The sequence below is a fragment of the Neurospora hispaniola genome (genome assembly GCF_033458365.1).
Source record: "Neurospora hispaniola strain FGSC 10403 chromosome Unknown B0T23scaffold_4, whole genome shotgun sequence".
NCBI classification, from domain to species: Eukaryota; Fungi; Ascomycota; class Sordariomycetes; order Sordariales; family Sordariaceae; genus Neurospora; species Neurospora hispaniola.
Genome location: NW_026944409.1, coordinates 273,689 through 293,053, shown reverse-complemented (window position 1 = coordinate 293,053; position 19,365 = coordinate 273,689). Strand labels below are relative to the sequence as shown.

Genomic DNA, 19,365 nt, shown 5'->3' with positions numbered 1-19,365 from the left:
TAATTTGAATAATACTATCTAATCTACTATTAGTTTATTATTAAATAAGTTTATATACAGCTTTAAACCGCGAATAGCCTTCGATTTACTTATATTAAATAATTAGAAAGCCACTACTATAGAATCTTTAATAATTATTCATTAAAAATATTAACTCGAAGCCGTAAAATTCATTAATCGGACTAGAATAGTTACAAAGGAACAATATAATTTTAAATACTCCCTAGTAACCTTCGATATAGGTAATAAAATTTATTTATATTTTAATAAAGGTTATTACTTCCTTAGGAGCCTAAAGAGAAAATAGTTAGTAGAATGAATAGGTCCTTATCGAATTCTTAAGAAAATTAACCTACTAGTTTACCGGTTTAATTTACCTAATACTTAGCGTACTTATCCTATTATATTTGTAGTATATTTTTATAAGTTAGTATAGGGTTCCAATCCGTTTAATTATAAAGTTTTACTATTATTACTAATTAAGATAAATAAATAAGAGGAATAGGAAATTGAAAATCTCGTTATTAAAAGTTAAGGCTTGGAAGATATACAATATTTAATTAAATAGACCGGGTACTAAAATAAGGATAATATATAGGAATTATATAGTAAATTCATAAGGAATTCGAAGGAATTAGTAAAAAAATTTAATAAAGAATATCTATTAAATTTACTATTCCAAAGCAATTGTAGGAAAGTAATTTAGTATATTAAGAATATATTTCAACAAAAATAGCACTAGAATTAATAGAAAATATAACGTTTTTTATTAAAAGAGGGGGAGATTATTTAAAAACTATAAAAATTCAAGAATTTTTCTTTTATTTAAAATTTTTCTATTTTCTTTCTATATTGGACTTTCCTACGGAAATTATATTTTTTATATTTTTTATTAAGATTTCCAAAATTTCGCTTAAAAGCACGTCCAAGCGGAGGTAAGCCTATTATTAATAGTATATAGGATAATATATTGTACGCTACTTATAACTTCAATTAAAAACATTTCCATCCTAATTAGGTAGGTACGTACAATCGTACGAAAGTAGCGGTAATTACAATTATATACAATAAACGGCCCTAGTAAGTAAATATTTATAAAGGAAGAGTTTTAGTACGTATATATAATTTTTAAAAGAATTAAAATTATCTAATTATTCTTATACTCTCTCCTTTTTACCCTAATAACTTTATTACTATTTACCCTATCTTTATACATTTAATTCTATTACGGTTTTATATAATAATTTTATTAGAACTAATTATTATTTATTAATCTTTTTTTATTTTATATTTACTAATTATAATTATAGTATAATAAGATGGCCGACGTTAATATGAATTTTCCGCCGCCTGCTAATAATTTATTCGCAGCCTTTAATAATTAAGTTAATAGTTCTAATTATAATAGTAATTTATATAATCTTATAGTAAACCGGTAATTCGCCCTATAATTACTCGAATACGACCCCCAATTCGGCGTATTAGCTAATACAGCAAAATACCTCAATTATTATATTATTAATAGTATTCCTAGTAAAATTATTAATTTAGAAATAGATAGTATATACGTTGTACTACCTAGCTTTATAACCAACCTTATCGAATAAATAAATTTAATCTCGCTCGGACATTTCTTTAATTATATTCGCTATAAATATACCGTTAATACATTTAATAATTTCAATTAAAATTATAACCCCTATAATCCCCTTAGCTATTTTCCCGGTAAATCCTTCCAATTTACTTAAGGAATTCTTATTTATAACCCTAAGAAAGCGGAAAACGGTAAACGCCTAATGCCGATTATAATTGCCAATTATCTCTTTATACTATACGAGAATAAATTATATTCTATTCTTTATAATACTATCGATCGTATAAGTAAATTAATTAATATAGATTCGGTAATCCTATATTCTATTAATAATAATCTTATTTACTTTACGCCCGTACTTTTATTAAATAGACTTCCAAAGGACTTAATTCCTAATAATTATAATAGATCCTAATAGGAGTAGGAGTCTAACGTTCTTACTAGATTTAACGATATTAAAATTTGGGAGTTATACTCTAGCGGAGAATTCGATTTAATTCCTACAATTACTATTAAATTTAGCAATATCTTTTTTAGAAGAGGATATATAGAGGAATTAATTACTACTAGCGAACGTCTTTAAGTATACTACCCGTCTACTCTTTATAATATCTATCTTAATAGCTATATTATTAATATTAATAATACTAACTTCTCCGAAACTTAAAAATACCGAGAATTCACTTAGCTAGTTAATAAGATTCGTAAAACTTTATAACCTTTAATTAAACCGGCCCCTATTTTATTTCGTACTAAGACCCCAATTACTAAAGTAATTCCGAGAAAAGTATATAAAATTCTAATCTATATCGTACAATCACGCTCGGTTACTACTAGTAAAAATAGTAATAAAGGAAAAATATATCCGACCTTTACTAATACCCTCGCTAATTATAATAAAAATTACGCTAATTTTAATATTAAAGTCGACTAAAAATTATATACGGAAATTAAGAAGATTGTTAAAGTATATATAAAAAATAAAGAAGAGTATAAGAAATAGTTTACTAATAATTACTCCTTTTTATAATACAAATTAGTTCGTAATACTAAGGCAATTCTTAATTTTACTTTTAATAAAAGACGCAACGGAAATGCCAATTTTACCAATTATATCCCCTTAAAAGCGATATTACTTACTATTTAGTATTCTAATTATAATACTAGGCTCCCTAAATAGATTAGTAGTCTATTAAATAAATTTAGTTATTTCTACCGTATTTAAGTAGCACTTACCGAATCGGCCTTAAACGAACTTCCTATAATTAAAAAGGTAATTAATTATATTATTGAAGTTAATAAGGAAGTTGCCCTACCTATTAACTTTATTTCTCGCGAAGAAATTAAGGGTATATTAATAAATACTTTAAAAAAGTAAATTAAGATTTTAATAACTTCTAACGAATATTAGAGTAAAATTGTACAAAAGCTATAAATAGAATTAACAACCCTCTATACCGAGTTTAGAGAGGTATAAAAAGTTTATATTCGCCGCTATCCCGCAATTTCGTTTATTAATAAAATCCGTATACTTAAAACCCTTTTTAGTATTATTATTCCTTATAATATTCGTTCTAATAACTTTTCGCTTTAATATATACCCGGCCTAACGGGATTATCGGACAAATTTTACACAATATCGGTTCGCTCTAATTTTTGCTTCAATATTTTATTTATTGCCCGTTTTCTTCGCTACGGTTATTTTCCTACCGACTAAGAATAAGAAGATTCTCTACTAAGATATAAACGTTCTTATTAAAATATATAGCGTATAAATAAGAATAAGGAAATAGAGGAAGATAATTTTAACAATTATATATTTCATTGCGAATTCGGTTACTAAAGGATTGGTACTAGGTTATTGAGTTGTATGTTCTATTCGGGTAGATATATATTTTTATATTAGGTAGCTAATCTAAATATAGGTAAATAAATAAAGACTTTAATAGATGACCGGATCTTTTATATATATAGTTAGATTTGATAATATTATATAGATAGCGAGCACTCTTCTCCTTTTATTAAGGGGGAGATGTTATAGGGTATTTTTAATAAATACCTAAATATTTTATCTTATTATAGTAACTATTCGCTAGAGTATATAATTTATTATATAAGAGTGTTCGTCCTATTAACCTTTATTAAGGTTGATGGATTATTAATTTATATTATACTAATTTTATATTTATCTTATTCACACTCAGTAAAATCGTATACGAGGTTCTAGGTTGAAGCTTGCGATAGCTCCTATCTTTAGCTTCCTTTAATAAGATTGTCGTTAATCGTTACGTACTATTGCTCTGTCTAGTAACTAGTTGTTTACTTTATTATTCTCTATTGTTATTACTCGTGAAGTACTTCTTTGCGTAATAAATATTCTAGCGGGCGGTTCATTAGTAGTAAAGCGGCTATAATATCCGGAATATAGCATTAACGGCTATTATAAGTAATGGCTCGTCCGAATTAAAGGGCGAGGATATCGTACCCTCACCAGTAATATAATCTAATAATGCTACAATAGTACAATACTAACGCCCTCCGCTATTTGACCGGGATTTATTATAAATTGCAAAAGTTCCGAGGATAGAATTTATAAGGGGGGGGGTCGTATTAGGAGGCTTAGAACTCGTATACGGAAGCACTTTAGCGGCTATTACTCCCCTTTATTAATTAATGCGTAGGATTACTAACAATAATACTTATATTAAGTCGGACTCGCGGGAAGGATAATCCAATATTACGCCGAAACGTTAAACTAGTATAGGGCTCTATAATATTCGTTAGCGGATAAATAGAATTTATATAAGTATAAAAGAGGTTTAATAGAGCGTAATTTATTATAGTCGGTAGTTATTAATATATTTTTGGATTAACCCCTAACTTACCGTCCCCTACATATAGCCACGACCGTAGTCACCTCAGCCTACCTTTTACCTACGTTCCTAAGTATAGGGACTTCCTTCTTTATTTATATAATATCCCTTCCGCTTACTTTCTTCGCCTTTCCTCTCTTCTTCCTCCTATCCTTACCTTTATAATTATATTTACTACCCCCTCCCTTAATTCCGCGGCCGCCTTATTTACTCCCTTATTTAAACCGCCCCCTATTATAAATATATATATTTCTATTATATACCTACGTACCAATCCCTATCTCCCCTATAAACTTAATTAATATATTCGTTTATTCTCCTTATTTTTTTTTTTTTTCGTTCTATCCTCCCCTTCTTTTCGCTTTATACCCGTAATTAACCTCTAATTAACCGCTCCTTTCCTATCCTTTAATAATATCCGCCCCCTTACCTATTTAGGATATAGCGTCGCTTTAATTTAAGTATTTACTAGTGCCCTAACCCTAAACCTATATAAAGTACTCTATTTAATTAATACGTATACTTACTAGACTAAAAATATATTATCTTCCCCTTATTATCTCCCCTATTTTTTTTTTTTTTTTTTTTTTTTTTTTTTTTTTTTTTTTTTTTTTTACACTAACGACTTCTCCTTCCAAAGTTTAACGAAAAATCGCAATATTCGCTATCGCTACATTACTATATATTCAAAGTCCCTTATAATATTTATAATCTTTAAAACAATATATAAAATATAACGGCCGAAATTATATACCTTACTAATACTAGTAACCCCTTACCCGCCCCGCTCTTATAACAATTACATTAATCCGCAATAGTGTTTTAAATTATAATATAAATACGCTTTATTAATAATAATCTCCCTATAATATTATTTAATATATTCCGAATTAAAAACTTCGATTATAAGGGCTATTTGAAATTTAATTATTGTAATATCGGCGATACTAATACTAATATTGATTTAATAGCCCTTATTAGCGGTCCTATTACTAATAATAGTAATTCTCTTATAAATATTTTAATACCGAATTCTCCTACTCGTATTACCCCCTCCCCTAATTATAATTAGGGTCCTTAGTGTTAGACGGTTAATAGGAGGTTAATATTTATAAATAGGAAATTAAATAAATTATTAAAATTCGTAAGGGAGGATTATAAATAGATTATATAAAATAATATCTACGAATATTATTAATAGGCGTAGTAGCGTACGGGAATATTCTTCTTAAAATTATAAATTTTAATTCTATATTAATAATAACGGACACTACTAAAGATTTTTTTATTTAGAGTAATAATAGAAAATACGGGCTATACTCTACTTAGCGCCTTATTAATATCCTATATTAAATTAAATTACCTTCCCTTCCTATCTCTTATCCCCTCTAATATTTCTATTTTATATTTCCGCCTTACATTTCTATTTTTATATCCCTACTTTACGCCTTATATTTACATTTTATATCTACATCTTACATCTACGTTTTATATCTTATATTTACATTTTATATTTATATTTTATATTTTATATTTACATTTTATATTTATATTTATATTTCACGCCTACGTCTTATATCTATATTTTACATTTATATTTTATATCTTATATTTACGTTTTACGTTTATATTTTATATTTTATATTTACGTCTTATATCTACATTTTACATCTTATATCCGTATTTTATATTTATATTTTATATTTTATATTTATATTTTACATTTCTACTTTACGGTTTATATTTATATTTTATATTTTTATTTTAGATTTCTAAATAATTACTATTCTCCTCCTACTATTTAATTAACCCTTATCGACTTAATAGTCGGCCTACTACCAATACGCCGCTACTATGTCTCCCTAAATTCATATTCTTTAAAAAGGTCCGGGCAATTTATATCCTCTTGTAAAACTTATAAATTCTTATTATCCGGATACCCTTTCTATTTAACCTAAAATTAATATTAGCGACCGGATTTATAATATTTTACAATCACCTTAATTTTATATTAAATATTATCCTCCTTAATATTTATAACTTCCCCTCATAGCGCTACTATAGCGGGATCCTTATAGTATAGCTCTAATAGAATAATAAGGAATATTAAGTAAATTTAGTAATATATAGGGAGTACGAATTAATATACTATCTTCTTTTCCCTAATAATTTTAATAATTTAGAAGGGTCCTAAAAATTTATTTACTAATTTAGCGCTTAGGCGGCGTTATTTAATATACTTTATATTAAATAAAATCTAATTTCCAATATTAAACTCCTTTAACTTCCGAACTTTATTATACTATTTTACATACCCCTAATTAATAACCTCTAAGGCCGTTACAACTTCTAACTACTTATAAAATAATTCGTTAATTTAATTAATAATTATTATCGGAAGGACCGTCCTCCGCCTTTACTTTAAATCTACTAATCCCTAAAAATAATACCCGAAGAATAGCTCTAAAGGGGACTTTTCAATAGTAATATAAAAATAATTATTATATATTTATTATATTAATATAATTTTTTCGGCCTAATTAACCTACTCTATATCGTAGAAAATTCGGAGGTATAATTCCAAATTCTAATTTTACCTCTCTATTTATCTATCTATTTAAGGGTATTAAATTATATTAAAATATTTATAAATATTTAGAAATTTATAGTAAATTTTCTAAAATTAATTTATAAAAAGGTTACCTTTATCCGATATAATTGAATCTGGGAAATTAAATTATTAGAAAACATTTCGTTAAAAAAGGAATATAAATTACTAAGTATCGATCGTCTTCTATATAAGGATATATAAAATATACTTAGTAAAATAGTCGATAATAATAAGAATTACGTTATAGGTCTAATTAAATATAAGGTCGAATAATTTTAGTATTCTAGTAATAAAGTTATACGAAATATTTTATTAAGGGATAGTAGGGATAAATAACGACCTTAATAACCTATATAATTAGTAATTACAAAATTTAACCTTCTAATATATTAAATATTTATGGATATATAATTTAATGTTAATTGTAATAGTAGGCTAATAATAAAATTAATTAATATATTTTAATATTTTCCTCTAGCCTAAATATTCTACTATTGTTATATTGTAGTAAATATAGAGTAATTCGGCCTATATCTATTCCAAAATATAAACCTAATATTAATATTATAGAATTCCGTTTTCCCCTATCTTCTAATTCTTCGCCCGTCTCTTTCCTTCGTTATTCTTTTATACTTCCTTAATAATAAATAAATTTTCCTTCTATATTTTTAATAATTATTATTTTAATAGTAGTAATTACTCTTTATCCTTTTATATCTTTACTACTACTATATACCCGCTTATATTTCCTATAATAATATTTTCGTCCTCCCTCTCTAATTTAGTAGTAATTTTATTTATAAACCTTACCCTCTTCCTTACTATTCTATCCTCTCTACTATTACTTTCGACTCCCTTTTATTTCCTTTTTTCTCTATTTAATTCGCCCTCCTCCTATAAATTTTATTTTTCTTCCTATAATTCGACCCCTTTATCTTTTAACGCCCAATCCTCTTTTATTTCGCTTATATTTTATTACTATTCCCTCTCTTTTATTATTATTTTCTAAATTTCCTTTTTAATTAAAATTATTTATTTTACTAACGCCCTTACTATTCAATTTTCTTTTATTGTTTAACTTTTTTCCTTACTTTTTTTAATAATTTTTACTAATAGGTAATTGCCCCCTACCTCCTATTCTTCTTTTTATAATTGCGGTTTCTTTAATAGTTTATCTACCGGATTTAACTTTCTTGGATAATATTTAATCCTAAAATTATATACTACTAATTCCAACGCCTATCGATTCTACCTTGTATTAACCTATTCTTTTTTTCGAAAATATTATAGGTTTAAATAATTTATAATTATTAGGAATGGTTTATTTATATATAATAAGTATTACTTTTACGCCTTTAATATTCCTATAACTATTAATAACTCTCTATTTCTAACCCTATACTTAATTTCTTCTAGCGATTTCTTCTTTAAAAAGAAAGTTACCGAGTATTATTTATTATTATATAATTATATAAGAACCGCTCTAATTGTAAAGTCTAATACGTCCGTCTCTATTCGGATTTATAACGCCGGATTGAAGTAGTATAATATAGGAATTTCTTAGAATTGCTTTTTAAATTTTGCGAATATTTTTTCTACTTCCTTTATAAATTTAAATAGCCTTTATTTATCCCCCTTTAATAATTTTATTAAGAGCGTAATTACTTTAGAATATAATATTATAAAATATTAATAGAATTTTATAAACTTTAAAAAGATTTAAATATTATAAACGCTCGCCGGAACCTCCTATTCTACTATTATTACTACCCTCTCTAAATTTATTATTATATTTTTTAGGGAAATAATATATTCTAAAAATAATACTTACTTTATATAAAATTCGTATTTATTTAAATTTATATAGAGGTTACGATTTTATAGTTATTGAAGGACTTCTTTAATATAATTAATATAATCTTCTTTATTTTTACTATAAATTAAAATATTATTAAAGTAAATAATATATATAGTATTTATTAGCCCTACTAATATATTATTAATATATACTTAAAATATCGCTGGCGTATTCGCTAATCCTATTAATATAATTAAAAATTTATAGTACCTATATTTTATATAAAACGCCGTCTTCTCTTTATTTCCCTTTTGAATTTGAATTTTATAATATATATCCTTTAAATCCAATTTTATAAAGACTTTAGCTGACAATAACCGATTTAGAATTTTTTAAATAAGGGGTAATATTATCCGATTTTTCTTTATAATTTTATTTAGCGCCCTAAAATCGATATAGAACCTTAGCTTTCTACCTTTCTTTAAAATAAAAATAATAGGAATACCTACTAGGCTAATAGAGGGACGAATCTACCCTTTTTAAAATACTTCCGCTAATTATTTATATAATACTTCTAATTCCTTAATATTCAATATATAAATCGGTCCCTAAAGCGCCAATTCCCCCTTAATTAAATTAATATAATATTCTAATTAATTATATTAGGGTAGGGGTATAGTTAAAGTTTCGAATACTAATTAGAATTCTTCGTATTCCGGTGGAATAATTAGTTTAGGGACGGCGGATTCGCTTTTTATTTCCTTTAATAATTCTAAAGGTTATAGTAATATTAATTCTATAGGGGGTATTAAAGTAGGGTAAATACTATTGAATACTATTCGAAAAACTTTTATTAGGGGGGTAGGGATTGGAAGCGATTCGGCCGATTCTATTATAATAAGTAGGGTTATAAATTCTAATATTAAGGAAAAGGGGATTTCGAATAGAATATTCATATATATAGGAAGGCGAAAACCCTCCTCTACCCTTACTATTTCCTAAGGGTCTAGTAGTAGAATTAAATTCTACTATAGCCCTACTAGGACGGTTATAATATTATATACTTCCTTTACTAGTATTATATTTAATACGAAATTGCCGGCTTTAATACAAAATTAAAACGACTATCGCTATTAATTAATATTGGAATCTATTTACAAAGCTAGGGGTAATTAAAAATAATTTCTACGGCCGGGAATTTAATTATAGTAAAAGTAATTCGCTTTGTCCGTTTAATATTATAGGAATTATTTATTCTAATAAAATAGGTAGTTATACTATATATAGGAATAGGCTGAAGGGAGAAATTAATAAAATAATAGGGTATTAAATTAATTTTCATATTTAATAGGAATAGATACCTACTAATTAAGTTTAATTCTACGCTTAAATTTATTAACCCTCGTATATTCTATTAATTTTTATAAATCCTTACTAATAACCTCATTTCTAAATATATTTATAATTTACCTATATTATCCTAAATAATTATAATTACTACTCTAATTATAATTAATTCGGCGTTTATTCCGTATAAAGGGGTATTTACAGGGATAGGGTAATTCCGTACTAAATAGCCAATTTAATTATAATTATAATAAGTTTAGTTTAGGTACGCTACTATAAAATAGTTTATTATATTATATTTGTAGTAAGTATTCGGTAGTTTTAATTAGGTATACCGGCTATACGTATAGCCTTTTTAATAATAAAGGGAATAAATAAAATTAGGATTTATTTAAAAAGTAATAAAGGAGTAATGGAGAAAATCGGAAGGGTTATTACTATAGGACGATTAAGAAGGAATATTTAAAGAGGAGGTAAGAAGGTACAAAAACGAAGAAGACGATGGATTATACCCTAAAAATATTTAATATTAACGATATAATATAGACGGTTCAATATTCTCCAAGCCTTTTAACTATTCTATATATACTATTGTTTTATTTATTATATTAATACTAACCGTTAAAAGGATACTTTATTTAAAGAAGGGGTATAATTGGTTAATCTAAATAACGACCCGAATATATTCTGATTAATTGTATAATAAATTAAATTCTTCGGTATAATAATAATTATAGAAGTTACGAATAGTTTCCGAAGCGCTTTACTATATATATTCGAATTTATTGAAAGCGGATTATTTAATAACCTAAGTATTACTATTATATTTAATTTCTAAAAAAGTATAGAAGTCGTTCTACATAGGCGTATTATAAATAATATTATACCCGGGCTTATTATAGAAAACTAATATATATTTAATTTATATATTCTTAGAATTACTTTTAATATAATTAATAACGAATAAGAGGGAAATATAGGAGTATTTTTAAAAGTATATATCGATATTATAAAAGTAATTCTATAACTATAAGAAATTTTGTTAGTAAATTTAATAATATTATATTTAGGATAATATTTAATATAGGCTAGTATAGTTATAGTTAATAAAGGGGTAATTATAATAATAGCCGCTAATAAAGGGGTAGTAAGGGGAAATATAGTAGAAATACAAATTTAATTATAAAAGAGGTAATTTTAGTAATAAAACCTAGTAGGGATAGGGGGGTAATTTTTTATTAAATTTTATTCGGCGAGGCCTATGAACGCGAGCTACTCCTACTAGGATATATATAAAGGGAGGTAATTGAAGAGGAATTTAATTATAGCGAACCGAAATTCGAATAATTATTATTTATATACGAATTTATTGGTTTCTAAAGTTTAAAGATACGAATAGAGAGCCCGGAATAGTGTAGGAAGGTAGTTTTCATTATTATCTTCTTCGATAGACTTTATAATAGGCTAGTGTTATTATAATAAGGATAGAGGAAGTTAGGTTATTTTAATTATAGTAATTATAAGGGTAATAGTACGAGAGGGATAAAGAATAGCTTTAATAGTATAAGAAATAAATTAGCCGCTATATATATATATTTTAATAGTATTAGTTTAATTCCCGGAGGAAGAGTTATTAATTTATTAGAAACGTAGGCGAAAGGTAGATTAAAGTAACTACGGTCGTAGCTATACGTAGGGGACGGTAAATTAGGGGTTAATTTAAAAATATATTAATAATTACCGATTATAATAAGATATATTCCGTTGAACCTCTTTTATATTTGTATAAACTCTATTTATCTGTTAACGAGTATTATAGAACCCTATACTAATTTAGCGTTTTAGTACGGTACCGGATTATCCTTCCCGCGAGTCCGACCCGATATGGGCGTTGTTGTAAAGGATCCTACGCTTTAATTAACGAAGGGGAGTAGCAGCCGCTGAGGTGCTTCTGTGCACGGGCTCTTAGCCTCCTAACATATACGGCCTACTCGGCCTTCGCTTTACTACTAATTAATATTAAGTTCAGTAAATATTATATCCTTTAATTCCGGACTTCGGCCGCTACCTATATTAATATACCCTATATAAAAATTATAATTAAGGAATAGGCTAATTACTTTTTAAATACTTAGACTCTCTTATTAAAGTAAAAATTAAAGGGGAGGTAAAAGGTTTCTATTTTAAAGTTAAATATTAATATTACTTTATATATATTAGAAATTACTTATAAATAATTATTTTAAATCGTAATTAAATCCCACACTAATCCGTAGGATTCCTCTATTAATTCCGTTGGAATATAGTAAGTTAATATACTGTAAGCTATTACTATTCTAATTACTTTAGTATAAACCTCTCGCATTTATACAAAACTATACCCTTATATTTTCGCTATAATTTATATTAGGACGTATATTTATATTAATATTTTCTTTTTTATTACTTAGAAGTACGCTTTATAGGTAAATTTATAATCGAACTATATACTTAGGAATTATACTATCTCTATAGGTATTAATTAATAGCTTCCTAAATTAACCATCTCTTATTTAAGTTATCGTATCTATATAAAATAGATAAGCTCCGATTTTACTACTTTAAATTCTATTCCCCTTTCTATTACCTATTTATAGTAGATTCTCTATATAATTACGAATTTTTTATAATTCTCCCTTATTAATTTTAAAAAAGTTAGGATATTAATATTATCAGTAAATCTTATTATAATAGTACTTTTAAATCTTTTTAATACTTTATACAATATTATAATAAAGAGGAGGAATAAAATTAGGAAGAGGGGGGAACCTTATAATACCCCCGCGGTTATATAGAACTCCCTTAATATTATTCTATTAAAATAGAAATTACCTATTCTATTTAATAAGAAATTTACTACCTAATATAAGAATTATATCGGCAATCCTTTTTCTTAGAGCGTATATAGGAATTATTTATAATTTACTTAATCGAATACCCCTTTAAAGTCGAAGAGAAATAGTAATATAATTACTTCTAATTCCTATATTGTATATACTATCTCCGTTACGACTTTTATTACGAATTTAATTGACTTCCCTTTCCGGTTTTCTATTTAACCTTCGGGTAAGAGCCTATACTCCTCTGCTATAAGCGTAAACCGTTCTGTAATTATAGCCTCTAGTATTTTACTTATATAGTTTAATAAAGTAATAGGCCTCTATACGCTTATAGTCTTTTATTATACCGCCGTCTTACCGGACTTCTTTAAGATTATTACCTTAGTATATTACTATTGTACCGGGAACGATCCGAATATAAAACTCCCTATTATTACTACTATTAAAATTTTTACTAATTTATATCCGTATATTTTAAAAAGTTTATTAGAAATTTAATTGCTCTTTAGCGCTTTATTAAATACTATCTGCCGTATTGTTTTCACTATATTGTTAGTACTAATTATATAATTTATTATTAATTAAATTTCTCGTTCTATATACTAATCCGGTAGGTAATCCGTCGGCACATTAACCGCCGGGAAGAACCTCTCCGCTAGGACTTCTACTTTATTTTTATAACTCTTTAATTCTTTATTATTACCTTCGTAGCGTAGTGCCGGCATCTTAGGTAGTTCGGACGGTAGGTAGCTGCGTATCCTTCCCTATTGTTCTAATACCTACAATTTTCTTAAGTCCCTAGACGTATCTTCTGCGAATATACACCACCGCTTCGTTTATATAAACCGTATAGCTTCGTCCTATTTCCATTTCGCTTCGTCTAGCTCCCGTCTCCTCATCGGTATTCTCTTCAGCTTTCTCTAATATAAACTTTTAAAGTTAATAGTTCCTTAATAATATAAATAATAAATTTAAAAATTAGAAGTATAATAATATTTTAACGGGATAGAGTAATTTAGAAATTGTATTATAATAATTAAGGGAGGTTTATTTACTAGAAACAAAACTAATTAATAATAATTAGCGTTTTTTAATCTTTAATAAGTATATTAATTATTTATTTAATAACTTCCTCTTTAAGGCTTTTTAATATAATATTCAACTACTCTTTTTACCTCCCTATATTTCTTATAAGACCTAGCTACTTAATTGATTTATATTTATTATTATTAAATTATATTTCAAAAATTTAATAAAAGATTTTACCTTCTTCCTAATATTTATATTAGTAAATAAATAATAGTTCTTTTAGTATTATTAGGAAGTATTACAATTAAGTGTAAGCTCTAGAAACTTTAAATTAAAATTTAAAAAGATTGGGATATAGCCAATAAATAGATCTATTATATTTAACGACCCCGAGGCTATCCTTAACGATAATGCCCTACCCGCCGTCCTTAATAAATTAGTCCGGACTATAACGCTACTTATATTAGACTTTTTCAACCGGAATATTATTTTTTAAATCCTTTAAAAGTTTAGGGATATTTATAAAGGTATTAATAATGAAATATCCAATTTTGTTCGTAATATTAGAAGGGTATTTAATAAATCGGTTAAAGCCTTTAATATAAAAAACGTTAAATTTACTACAAAAAACTACTAAATTTATTATTTATAGATTTAATTAGATTTAATAAAACTTAAAGGTAAAAGGAAGGTTAAAGAGGGGGGTAATAGTAGATTTGTACGTATTAAGGAGATTATTTAAGTTCGTGAAGCCTTAGAGTAAGCCCCTAAATGTAGAAGGGTTGCTATGGTAATAACGGTAATGAGGTTATTGTAAGAGTTAGGGAGAGTAGTTGAGTTAGTATTCTATGCTATTTAAGAGTATTAAGAATAAGATCATGATATTTTCAAGCATTAAAATCGCTGCAAAAGTGGCCAGTTTTTAATGTTATTTGGGTCCTGGTGATGAAGTTATATAATCCGTTGTGGGGGGTGATCAGTTGTGGGGTTACGATTGCTATTTGTGGGATATGGCAATAGTGAACCGAACACAACCGAGGATACCTACCTACACCTCTTCCCTAGGTATGTATGTAGAGGTAGTCTGTTTCTGCCAAAATTTAGTTAGCAACTGCAAGTTAGGCTACACTATGTAAAGGAATGATGAGCAGCGCTCCAAGTGAGACACGATGACATAGCGTCGCATCGCTTAACGATGAATTCAGGGCATCATTCCAGGGTATCGCACAACGTCCGACAAAAAGAAACGACAGACAAGACGGCACGGCAACTAAGGTCGGGAATGAAAGATGGTCTGTCGGTCAGCTGGTTGGCCAGCAGCACCCATCGATGGATGTCGGATTATGGCTGGATTCGTCTGGTGTCTGCTTATCATTCAGTTGGTTGCGCCGGAAATACCATACCGCGGGCCGGATGCCTGTCTGCCGCCTCGCTGTAGGTGGTGCAATGGGGTGGCTCAGGCGGGCGGGTGTGGCGTTCACTACCTCAGCCACAGCCGCTCTTACTGCCGCCGTCCCAGTGCCCAGTTTGGGGATGTCACTGGCTGAGTAAAAAGAAAGTTCTTGACATTCGTTGCATGCGAGTTCCGGCGTCGCGGTGATGCCGCGTCTCACATCTCACGACCAAGTACCGAGAGAAAGCCGACGTACGTGCGACCTTCAACGGCCTAATAATTTTGAGTCGCACCTGGACTGCAAATGTGGATTTATTGGCGAACGGCGGGCGGATGGGGATCCAATGCAGGTACGGATTCCCAAAATCCACTCCTTCCCGACGACCCTAACCGCCCGTGTTTAACCGTGGAAACCATCGAAACGAAACTATCGATTGAATGACGGAACCCAAAACCCCCTCAAAAAAGTGAGAGGGAATAATCCACCATGAACTCCATCCGTTATATCAATGTTTCGTGTCGCGACCGTGTAGCGACCAAGATATGTCTGTACGTACAATGTCGTTTCGGCGCGCATGTCGCGGTTTTCTTCTTCGGCTTCTTTTCTTTTTCTTTCCCCGCGGCCGTCAATCATTTGGGTTCGTGGCCCCCGGTTGAGTTTTGTAACACTTTCCCTGCGTCATAAAATTCCCCTTGCTTCGGGCACATCCACCGTTTGACGTTGCGAGGTTAGGAGGTTCGTTGAAGTTTGGACAAGTGCCTCCCACACACTCATCCGACTACCGCCGGCCTCTCCTGTTTCCAACTTGCAGACATTCCAGACTCTCGGCCCCTGAATTAAAGGAACACTTGACTAGATAACCCCGAATGGGGCCGAACCTACCACTAACCACATCACCGGTTCACCGGCTCACCAGAATGCGACTTCGAAGTCGGGCTTCACTTGATACGGTAGCTGTTTGAAGAAAAAAACCCACCAATGGGATTGCGATCCGGGTAAATCTAGTTCTCCTCTGCTGTCAAGATCCTGGATTTCTTTACAACTATCAAATGCTCAAGACCTGGGTCACTGGATATACACTAATAAACTGGATGCTGAATGCTGGATATCAGTACCACCGAGCCGCATGCAATTGCAATGTAACTTGGGCATCTCGACCACTGCAAGTCAAACAGTAACTGGTGCTTTGACGGTAAAGTTACACCACATGACGCTTGACCGCGGCGGGCAGTCGGCTATCTCTATCCATCAACAGCACAATCAGATTAACCGGTTACATACAATCATTTCATTCGGTTCCCCTAACCGCACTGGCCGGTAGCAGCGAGCACAACGTCGGTGAGTCGGACGGCGTTCCCTTTCTCGTCTGTGAACGAAAGGCAATCAGTCCTACTGGCGGCATTTCCGACTGGTACCTAGCTGGCTTTCATGCTTGTTCTTAAACCCCCAAAGGACCCAAAGGGCCAAGAGGAACCAAACGACCCAAGGACCAGGAAAGAAGATGAAGCTTAAACTCCAAAGGGGTGCATACCAGACGTCTATGCATCTCCCAGAATTGGAACAAGACATAAATCCCCCATAAAGATTGAAAACACTGCAGATCCCCGAAGCCCAAAAGTCCATGCGACACCCGAACGTCCGGATGACGAACCGATCATGAAGTGATCTTGAATAGACAGTGCTTTGCACTTTGATCAAATGATCGGGACCCTGTGTTTGCGGCTGGTTTTAGCGTTAGCGTTACTGTAGTCTGCCCTTTCTCTTCTCTTCTCTACTTAGTACCTTCCTTAGGAAGTTTCAAATTGGCTAGTCGTAGACTTGGGCCCTAAGAAGTGAGTAAAGATCGACCATTCCACGTGGACTATAATGCTTGAAAGTTCAAGTTCGGGCATCACCAGTTTGGTCTCTTTTAGTCTTTGGCAATCCGACTAAGAAGCTTAATATATATGCCCCTGAAATCCTCGAAAAATCAAAAACAAAAAAGGTGGAATGAAACAAGAAAAGGGACGATAAAAAAGAGACGACAGCCCTCATACCTAGCTTCACGATAGACATTCACAAAAGATAAAGCTCCAAGAATGCATACGGACGGACGATCGTAGTTCCATCTCCCGAATGGATGGAAATAGTAACTGTTTGGCGTGCGTGTTGTGGAGCGCGCAGGCCCGGGGGCACGTAGGGTAAATTCCGTCGGTCGATTGCTGTCAGGTCGGTTTTCCAACCGCCCCCCCTCTTTTTTTTTTTTTTTTTTTTTTTTTTTTTTTTTTTTTTTTTTTTCTATCAGAAAGTACCAACCAATAACATGCGAATTTCTGGCGCCAGGACATGAACTAAAGCACTTCCCACTTACTAGGTATACCTCGCAGCCTGGATCGGCTCCTCAGCTGCACGGGCAACTAACCTACCGCGAGCACCACGGACATGTGAGTGACGATCAAGTACATGTACTAGACGATGCGTTCTGGTCATGCTGCTTGACTCGAGTTAGCTATGTTCGAGTCATTCATGCCGTCCATCCCGTTGGATGATGATGAGGACAAGACGGCTGACAAGAACTAACAAGACTTGGTAAGGGAAGGTAGGTACGTAGGTAGCAAATTGTCCGGACTCCGGACTCCGGACTCCGGCTGGGGAAGTGAGCGGCAAGCGGACTGACTGGTTCGGTTATGTGGGAAGTGCGCTGGTACTAGACTACCAGTTCGTGAATCTCGATCTCAATTCTTGAATGGCGTGTAGTGATGCGGTGGTGCGATGGCCGGTGATCCGGTGGCTGCACGTGGTGATGCCGACGGTAAACGTGCAAAACGGGACTTGAACAAGGGACTGGAGCTGAAGTTGCCAACTTAACTGAGCGATGTCAGGGGGTTCGGAATGTAGCTTGGTTGTCCGGAAACTCGACTGCTTGGCGCCTAAACGGGAAGCCGAGGGAGTTGAAAGAAGAGGGCTGGATCCCGCCGTGCCAAGACATGTTCGGTGGCCTGTGTCGACGACCGACCGGGAGCAGAAACGGAGACGGAAGGGGCGACGGACTTTGATAGTAGATCCGGAGTGGACTCAGCTAGGAGTGAATCGGGACCGGGTTCCCGAAGGTGATGGAAGCCCGAATCACATTTCTTGTTCAAGAATTCGATAGAGCATCGCAGCCGGTTATATAAAGAGGCTTGGGAGAATGTGTAAAAAAATACGGGAAAAGATTGAGATTTGAGAAATGGTCGTTACTTCGTAATAACATCCATGCAACAACCCGCTCAACCCACGATAGTATAGACGCTGTGAATCAAGTAGGTAAGAAAGCAGGACCAAGCCCAAGTTAGCTTCGTCCTGCTTCACCTACCCGATCCCAGCGTTTATATTATCGTGTGAAGAACAGTTTGTTGTTAGGTACCTAACCTAGGAGAAGAAAAAAACAAGACAACCATGAAGACCGAGGCATGTAGAGGTAGGAAAGTTTGAGATGAAACAAGGATCATAAGCCGACCGTGACCATGAGACAATCTGGAACCTTTGATATCAAAGAAGCAACCGAAAACAAGAAAAACCATGGACCGACAAAGAACCGCTTTGGAGTTAGAACAAGAACCACACCATAACCTCCATACACACATAGACCCACAAGCCACCACCTGAGGAAACCCGGTGTGAAGGCCGGTAGACTGCATATTCCAGCAAAGTCCACCCGCTTTTCTTCCTTTCCACCTCATTCCTCCCTCCAGCCTTTCCAGGCCGGCTCACCCACCTATACCCCCTCCGCTATCCTCATCCCATTCCCTCCTTTACCTGAGGTAGGTAGGTATGTACCTATGTAGGTATCATCTAGTCCACCCTTTCCTTTCTACCATA

General features: G+C 31.3%; 1 protein-coding gene across 1 annotated transcript; it reads left to right on the top strand.

Annotated features, from left to right (window-relative positions):
* Nucleotides 1–1,454: 1,454 nt before the first annotated feature.
* Nucleotides 1,455–1,607, top strand: B0T23DRAFT_315600 (uncharacterized protein; the record flags this gene model as incomplete). The annotated part of the gene is made up of 1 exon (XM_062834869.1): nt 1,455–1,607. A coding segment is annotated over one exon (153 nt), but the record flags the coding sequence as incomplete, so codon positions are not given.
* Nucleotides 1,608–19,365: the final 17,758 nt, after the last annotated feature.